The following is a 9,352-nucleotide window of genomic DNA, read 5'->3' as shown; positions in this document are numbered from 1 at the left end:
TTCATTCCCCTTTTCTCCCACCTCTGGAACAAACTCCCCCACTCCCTTCAATCCCACTCCTCCCTCCAGGTCTTTAAAACAGCTGTTCACCACCATCTCTTATCTTCCCCCATCCAAAACCTTGATCTTTTCTACCCCCACTAATTCACCCCAGATACACTTTTTTTTTTTGAAATTCCAACTTCTTTCCTGGAAGTCCTTGCAGTGTTCATATATTTTATACCTCTCCCACCTCCCCCTCCCACATTTCTCCCGATGTCCCTGCTCTCAAATGTTGTGTTTGTGTCCTTCCCCCTATCTCCCCAGCTTGTCTGCCGCTCCTCTTGTTTTTTATGTGTCGGTTTCACTTTTTGTGTGATTAATGTTCGCTCTTTCATGAGCCTCGATCTTGTATACCAAAAAAAACCAAAAAACTTTTTGAAACACCCTGTATATATATGTATATTCCAATATATATATATATATATATATATATATATATATATATATATATATATATATATGTATATATATATACATACATATATATATATACATATATATATATATACATATATATACACATATATGCTGTATATACACATATAGGTATGTATAATATCATCTTTGAAAAGCATAAATATTTTTGGAAACGCTAAATGTTTGCTTCATTTAGGAATGTGGGTTCTATTCATCTAGATTATAGAATATGAAGTTCACTGTAAGTATACAATTAGTGTTGTTGTTTTTACTCAACCATTTTTCATAATGCTGTTTATTCACCATAATTGTTTTTTTTAAACCTAGATCCAAGAAGCAAAACTTAGCGATGTTGAAGAATGTAATATAATAAAAATAGTTGTTGATACTTTGATGTTTTGGACAATTTAAAAAAATATTTCCCTCTGTTTTCTCATTATTCGCTTAAATACTAGTTAACGAGCATTTCCTTGTATATACTATACATTTATGTACATTTGACCCTGTGCAGATATACAGCTGAATAGTGGGTGGATGGAGAGAAGACATATATATATATGTCAGATATGAAATTTGTAGTCAGATATGAAATCTTTCCTCTTCTCCAATGGCTTGATCTCTGATCATCAATTTGGTTTCAGACCTGGACACTACTCTGGACATGCTGCTTCTGCTTTCTCAACAATGGATGGAGGTCCTCAATGCCAAACAGGAAATTAGAGCAGTCTCCCTTGACATATCACGTGCCTTTGATACGGTCTGGCACCCCGCTCTGCTCACCAAACTCTCCTCTTTTGGTATCAATGGAAATCTCCACGCATGGCTGGCGGACTTCCTCTCTAGTCGTAGTCAACGTGTGGCCCTGAATGGGTTTCTCTCATCTCCTCTTCCTGTTCAGGCTGGAGTTCCACAAGGCAGTGTTCTGGGCCCTGTGCTTTTTCTGGTCTTCATCAATGATCTCTCTGACTCTCTTGAAAATCCTCTGTATCTCTTTGCTGATGACTCTGCTCTCTGTCGCTCCATTCTTCATCCCTCAGATCGGCAGTCTGCTGCCTCCTCACTCTCTGCAGACCTGGACAAAATCACAGACTGGGCAAACAAGTGGAACATGTCTTTCAATCCTGACAAATCTCACACTCTTACGATGTCTCTCCGAAAAGACCGACTGGACAACCCTCCCATCCACTTTCTGAATAATCCTCTCCAAGAAGTTCTGTCACTCAAGCTTTTGGGTCTCACTATCTGCCATGATCTTTCCTGGGAAAACCACATTTCAAATCTGGCCTCCAAAGCCAGTCGCCGACTGGGCATCCTCCGTCGTGCAAAGTCCTTCCTTGGCACACCTGAGCTCCTCACCACATACAAGGCTTTCATCCGCAGCTCAATGGAATACTGCTCTCCCCTCTGGGCTGGTGCTCCTGCCTCACACCTAGCTCGTCTTCACGCTGTTGAAACCAAAGCATTCAGAATCATTGGAATCTTCCGCGATGAAGCTAACTCCAAGGGCCTCTCACTCACTCACCGCAGGCAGGTTGGTGGTCTTTCCATCTTCTACCGACTCCTCTCTGGCCTTGCCCCCCCAGCTCTCTCTGGGCTCTGTCCCGCAAATATTCCTACAGGTCGCACAAGATCTGCCTGCAACCCTCTTATGGTCAAACTGCCAAAATCAAGACTCTCTGCTCACCTTCGCTCCTTCATTCCTCTCCTCTCCCGCCTCTGGAACAAACTCCCTCACTCTCTTCAATCCCACTCCACCCTCCAGGTCTTTAAAACTGCTGTTCACCACCATCTCTTATCTTCCCCCATCCAAAAGCTTGATCTTTTCTACCCCCACTAATTTCACCCCAATTCCACTTTTTTGAAATACCAACTTCTGTCCTGGAAGTCCTTGGTGTCCTTGTGTTTTATACTTCTCCCTCCACCCCCCCCCCCTCCCCAAGCCCTCTCCCTTCCACACATCTCCCTGCTCTCAAATGTTGTGTTTGTGTGCTTCCCCTTCTCTCCCCATCTTGTTTTCCGCTCCCTCTTTTTGTGTGTTTTGTTTGTCTGGTTGATTTGTTTGTGAAGTAAATGTTAGCTCTTTCACGAGCCTCGATTCAGTATACAAAAAAAGAAGAAGAAAAAAAAAAAAAAAAAGACAGGACAAGAGATACACTCATAGAAAGTATGCATCATGTAAAGGAAATCGTATTCTGCTGCATCCCTTATGAAACAATGTTTTAAGATTGAATCTTCGGCTTATTATAACTTTTCTTACAACACATTCTGAATCATAATGTGATCATGAATGTTTCAGCTGCACATGGGTAATGTGCGCAGGTCACAAGTGATTGATATTCTGCTGTTGTTGCAATTTTAAAGTCCAGAAAATTATGAATCGCAGTACAGTTTTTTTTAAATTTGTTAATATTACGTATTAACAATTCATTGTACATTCCAGGATTCCTATTCCCAGATCATATTGCTAGCATCTGAAGGAGTTAAGTTATCCTGTTATGTTTGCTCTCAGACTGGCTCTCGTTTGTTTCTTTTGAATATACAGTACATCTCATACAATGTATCATTGTTTTCCTTTATTTAACTCCTCCTGTTATTTCATATTTGTAGATTATAAATTCTCTGGCCACCGATTACATGCTTCCTTCTAGCCTTGTATGGTGGAAACCAATACCTGAATTACCTGGAGCTTGTGTCAACTGATTTATCAAGATTGAGGCTACAAAAGCCTTAATAGGTGTCATAATCATTTGTCTTGTGCTCTTGACTACAATGCTGCACCTCTCAGTATTACAGCTTTACAGGCCTAAGATGGTTTTTCTGGTCATGTGCTTGTTGAAGTGTTTGTGGCTTCGGCTGTGCTTTTCAGTAAATCAAACTTTAACAACAAATCCTTAAATTCTGAGATAGCTGTCCAAGGCTGAGTGTTATTTTAAGTTTTGTGCAACCTCTTGTGGCCATTGCAAAGTGGTCATTTGAGAAGCGGATATGCGATACAGCTTTACCTTTTGATTGGTTTACCAATAAATAAACCCAATCAATTATTTCCTTTTGTTCTCCTGACCTTACATGGAAATCATACTAAAATAAGGCAAATCTCTGTCTGTAGATCTGTATGTCTGTTCACTATAGAATCCAAAACACCTTGGCCAACCTCCAACAAATTTTGCAATAGTGCTTAGGATACCCAGGGTCAGGTCAAGGGTAGTAAATATATCTCCACCTCCCTCCCTCCCCTTCCCTTCCCCACAAGTGTGGAAAAATGACTCGCTATTCTCGCCTGTATATGCAGAGGGAGCAGATATTACTAGTGGTGTAAAAGAGGAACACGTTGAATGTTTGGAGAGAGGTCAAACCAAAGACCCACTGCGGTCATGCGCGGGCATCATAGCAGGATTCCCCTCAAGCCGTAGTTGGTTGTCGGGTGCATTTCGTGGAAAATGACTTGGTGAGTGAGTTTTTGGCAGGGGAGGACGAGATAGAAGCACAGATGTCTGGTTCAGTCCAGATGCTCTAGGTGCCACTGGTGGGCCCTGAGCAGGCCTTTGTAGGTGCGGTGAAGCAGATGAAGCCTGGCTAGACCTTAGGGTATGGGGTGAAGCAGGTGGATCTTGAGTAGGTCGGTGAATATGAGGTGAGCTCGGTGGAGGTTGTTTGGGCCTAGGAATATAAGGTGACACTGGTAGGCCTTGAGCTGATCTAGAAGTATAGGGCAAGGCTGGAGCATCAATATTTGGAGGCAAAGAGCCCCCACTTGAAGGCTGTTTCCATCGAGAAGGACGGGCAGGGGCATGCACAGAACTGCGAAGAGAGGCGACAGAGATACTGTCTGCAGCAGGTGATTCCTAAGAGAAATAAGGAAGGAGAAAAGGAAATTCTATTTGTTCAAGCAACAGTACTGAAAACAACTCAAAAAAGCGTTGCAGAATATTTTAATGTTTTCAAGAGATTGTTAAACATTGTCATGGTTAATTCAGTTTGTCATAATAAGTTGTTATGTAGTTTTTTTTACTCCCATGCTTCCATGTGACCAGTGAAAGTTTTATTTTTCAAGGTGCTTTGAGATACTGAGTTTTACATACACGAGTACACCCGCTGATTACAGGAGTAACAGGGAGGGTCATTCCTCTTTGGGGTATATAGATTACAGTCGATCTATGGTCGGGTCTCAAGAACTTTGGCTGTGTGTTCATTTACCAAGTTTCTTGTGAAGTTTAAGCATTCGAGCAAGCATTGCATTCAAAACCGTTAAGGAACGGCTGGCTTGGCAAGCGCTAGCAAGCTGCTTGGAAAAGGAGCACAACCCGAGCTTCTCCCTTTCAGTTTCGTATCAAACATCAGGAGCGAGTTTCAAAATTTTGCTACGAAAAATGCCACCGTAGCGGCAGAAAGGGCCATGTTATTAACCCAACATTTGTGGGTTATATGAGATTCCATATGAGGGTTATATAGAGTACAGTAGATCTTCACTCAGTTCTGCAAGTAAACCTTCCTTCATGTATGTCGGGATTCCTCCAAATTTCTTCATTTAGTGTTATAAAGAGCATTATCGACTGTTTAAAAAGCTAAGCATACGTGTTTGTGGTTCATAATATTTTTAGCCGGCGAGGCCGGTGTTGTGAATGAACACGTACGTATTTTTTTTGTTTGTTTTTTTGTATACTGAATCGAGGCTCGTGGAAGAGCTAACATTTATTTCACAAACAAATCAACCAGACAAACAAAATATACAAAAAGAGGGAGCGGAAGACAAGATGGGGAGAGAAGGGGAAGCACACAAACACAACATTTGAGAGCAGGGAGAAGTGTGGGAGGGAGAGGGCTTGGGGGGAGGAGGTGTGGGAAGGGGAAGGGGGGGGGGGAGGAGAGGTATAAAACACAAGGGGACCGAAATTAGCAGGGGTAGAAAAGATCAAGGTTTTGGATGGGGGAGGATAAGAGATGGTGGTGAACAGCTGTTTTAAAGACCTGGAGGGTGGAGTGGGATTGAAGAGAGTGAGGGAGTTTGTTCCAGAGGCGGGAGAAAAGAGGAATGAAGGAGTGAAGGTGAGAAGAAAGTCTTGATTTTGGCAGTTTAACCATAAGAGGGTTGCAGGCAGATCTTGTGCGACCTGGAGGAATATTTGGGGTACAGAGCCCAGAGAGAGCTGGGGGGGCAAGGCCAGAGAGGAGTCGGTAGAAGACGGAAAGACCACCAACCTGCCTGCGGTGAGTGAGTGAAAGGCCCTTGGAGTTAGCTTCATCGCGGGAGATTCCAATGATTCTGAACGCTTTGGTTTCAACAGCGTGAAGATGAGCTAGGTGTGAGGCAGGAGCACCAGACCAGAGGGGAGAGCAGTATTCCATAGAGCTGCGGATGAAAGCCTTGTATGTGGTGAGGAGCTCAGGTGTGCCAAGGAAGTACTTCGCAGGACGGAGGATGCCCAGTCGGCGACTGGCTTTGGAGGCCAGATTTGAAATGTGGTTTTCCCAGGAAAGATCATGGCAAATAGTGAGACCCAAAAGCTTGAGTGACAGAACTTCTTGGAGAGGATTATTCAGAAAGTGGATGGGAGGGTTGTCCAGTCGGTCTTTTCAGAGAGACATCGTAAGAGTGTGAGATTTATCAGGATTGAAAGACATGTTCCATTTGTTTGCCCAGTCTGTGATTTTGTCCAGGTCTGCAGAGAGTGAGGAGGCTGCAGACTGCCGATCTGAGGGATGAGGAATGGAGCAACAGAGAGTAGAGTCGTCAGCAAAGAGATGGGGAGGATTTTCAAGAGAGTCAGAGAGATCATTGATGAAGACCAGAAAAAGCACAGGGCCCAGAACACTACCTTGGGGAACTCCAGCCTGAACAGGAAGAGGAGATGAGAGAAACCCATTCAGGGCCACACGTTGACTACGACCAGAGAGGAAGTCCGCCAGCCATGTGTGGAGATTTCCACGGATACCAAAGGAGGAAAGTTTGGTGAGCAGAGCAGGGTGCCAGACCGTATCGAAGGCACGTGAAATGTCAAGGGAGACAGCTCTAATTTCCTGTTTGGCGTTGAGGACCTCCATCCATTGTTGAGAAAGCAGAAGCAGCATGTCCAGAGTAGAGTGACCAGGTCTGAAACCAAATTGATGATCAGAGATCAAGCCATTGGAGAAGAGGAAAGATTTCATATCTGAAGCAATGATGGATTCCATGACTTTGCTGATAATTGGGAGAAGGCTGATTTGTCTGTAGTTGCTAGGATCTGTTTTTGCACCTTTTTGTGCAAAGCGGTGATGTTGGCTGATTTCCAAGCAGATGGCAGATGACCTTGAGCAAAAGAGAGGGTGAAGAGAACAGAAAGAGGGAGTGAAAGAGCGGAAGAACATGATTTTAGGACCCGTGGGCTCATGCCGTCAGGACCAGTTGCAGAATCAGAGTCGAGGGTTGACAGAAACTTTTCCACCTTGTCAGGAGGAAAGGACACAGAGTCCAGGAGCAGCTGGGTACGACTGGGTACGGTGGGTACAGAGAGGGTATTATGTTGAAAAGCCAGATTTTGCTGGATCCCTTGAGAATTTCGAAGCTTTGACGCACCAAATCGCTCAATGGAGGCCACCATCTTGCGGATGCGGAAGTATGCATAACAAATTGAAAAAAGTTCAATAGGAGTTTGTTTTACCCGTCTTTTTTTGATTCACAATCTTATGCACCTCTAATTTGTAATTAAAATACTTTAAGACCAACCTCGTTCCCCGAACCCACACGGGCCTGGTTATCTTCAACGAAAATCGTCACCAATAACCAGAACCAATGAGATTCGAGCATTTGAAAAAATATTTCAAAAAAGCTTTTTACCACATTTCGGATGCTGAAAACGGCGTCAAATATTCTAAAATTGACGAAGAATTATTTTTTAGAAATCTCGCGGCCGTAGGGAGTAGTTTTTCACGGCTGGAAATATCCGAAGTTGAGACGGAATTCACCAAATTAATTAAGGAGGAAATTTTATAAATTTTAATCTCATCCAGAATGCAAATGGTGTCATTTTGAATTATGTACTGTACCTACTACACCTACCTACTACCAACTACCTAACCTACTGATGCCATAGTGATGGGTAAAATAGTGGTAAGAGGCTTTGGCTTCGCCGGCTCATTGCGGCTTTGCAGTCGGGTACTAGTAGCCGGCGAAGCCGGTGTTGTGAATGAACACGCATGTATTATGTTGAAAAGCCAGATTTTGCTTGATCCCTTGAGAATTTCGAAGCTTTGACGCACCAAATCGCTCAATGGAGGCCGCCATCTTGCGGATGCGGAAGTATGCATAACAAATTGAAAAAGTTCAATAGGAGTTTGTTTCACCCGGCTTTTTTTGATTCACAATCTTATGCACCTCTAATTTGTAATTAAAATACTTTAAGACCAACCTCAGCCCGCACGGGCCTGGTTATCTTCAGCGAAAATCGTCACCAAACACCGGAACCAATGAGATTCGAGCATTTGTAAAAATATTTCAAAAACCAAATCACTCAATGGAGGCCGCCATCTTCCGGATGCGGAAGTATGCATAAAAAAATTGTGAAAAAGTTCAATAGGAGTTTGTTTCACCCGTCTTTGTTTGATTCACAAACTTATGCACCTCTAATTTGTAATTAAAATACTTTAAGACCAACCTCGTTCCCCGGGCCCGCACGGTCCCTGGTTATCTTCAATGAAAATCGTCAACAAACAACGGAACCAATGAGATTCGAGCATTTGAAAAAATATTTCAAAAAAGCTTATTACCGAGTTTCGGAGGCTGAAAACGGCGTCAAATATTCTAATATTGATGAAGAATTATTTTTTAGAAATCTCGCGGCCGTCGGGGATAGTTTTTCACGGCCGGAAATATCCGAAGTTGAGACGGAATTCACCGAATTAATCAAGAAGGAAATTTTATAAATTTTAATCTCATCCAGAATGCAAATGGTGTCATTTTGAACTAGGTACGGTACCTACTACACCTACCTACTACCAACTACCTAACCTACTGATGCCATAGTGATGGGTAAAATAGTGTCAAGAGGCTTTGGCTTCGCCGGCTCATTGCGGCTTTGCAGTCGGGTACTAGTACTTCCTGTAGAAACCGTTGCTCCCACGGAAACGCCATTACAACTATAAGCTATTTATACAGGTTATCACAGCAGGAAAAACGCCTTTGGGAAATGGGACATCATTAGTATTAATATTGTTTTGTAATAACATTAACAATATGCGATTATCATTAATTTTGTTATTAAAAGTGTCTTTGGGAAAACGCCACGATAAATCTTCTTCTTTGGACAAATGCCACGATAAAGCTAACTTAACATTGATATACACCTCAACATGCAACGCCATTGACGGCAATGGCGGGAAAACCCGCTCGGGGGAGAAAACCCCCCTCAGGGAGGGCCGGGGGGGGGGCAAATGAATGCGCTACAACCTTCATTATGTAACCTTTGGTCATCCTGTCAAGTTTGGTTGAGATTGGATAAGTAAGGACGGAATGTATTGGAGTCAAAAATTCATCAGACAGACGGACAGACACAAATGGTGTATTTTAGTATGATTGTAAAGTATTATACAAATCAAAATCTAAATTACTGCTTAAGACTTGTGTGTGCTAATTAGCTTTCCATGGGCTAATTCATTGTGCCTATAATCTTTTCAAAAGCACTTAAATTCTTCGACAATTCAGTAACATTAATGTATGGCCATAACATGAATAAACTAGAACACCACTCAGTAGAGCGCATACTCCCACCGTGGGTTTAGTTGGAATAATACATTTTGTTTTATCCCCTCTCCCCAAAACAATAAATGAAAAAGAAAGTAGGCCCTAACTGTCAAATAATTAATTTTGATATATCTCGGAATTGGAGGAGAAAATCATCATTTAAGAATAAGAATAAAAGCT

General features: G+C 42.6%; 1 protein-coding gene across 1 annotated transcript in view; it reads right to left on the bottom strand.

Moving 5' to 3' along the window:
- Positions 1-2,628: 2,628 nt before the first annotated feature.
- LOC137431624 (uncharacterized) overlaps positions 2,629-9,352 on the bottom strand; it is a 203,617-nt gene continuing 196,893 nt past the window's right edge. Inside the window, exon 8 of the mRNA XM_068123152.2 lies at positions 2,629-4,301. Within this exon, the coding sequence (XP_067979253.2) occupies positions 3,807-4,301 (495 nt within the window). The 3' untranslated portion in view covers positions 2,629-3,806. The remainder of the gene's footprint in view (positions 4,302-9,352) is intronic.

This window comes from Myxine glutinosa, chromosome 7, assembly GCF_964187855.1.
Source record: "Myxine glutinosa chromosome 7, kmMyxGlut1.1, whole genome shotgun sequence".
Taxonomy (NCBI): Eukaryota; Metazoa; Chordata; class Myxini; order Myxiniformes; family Myxinidae; genus Myxine; species Myxine glutinosa.
The sequence above is the reverse complement of the archived record's forward strand: the minus strand, read 5'-3'. Positions and strand labels throughout refer to the sequence as shown.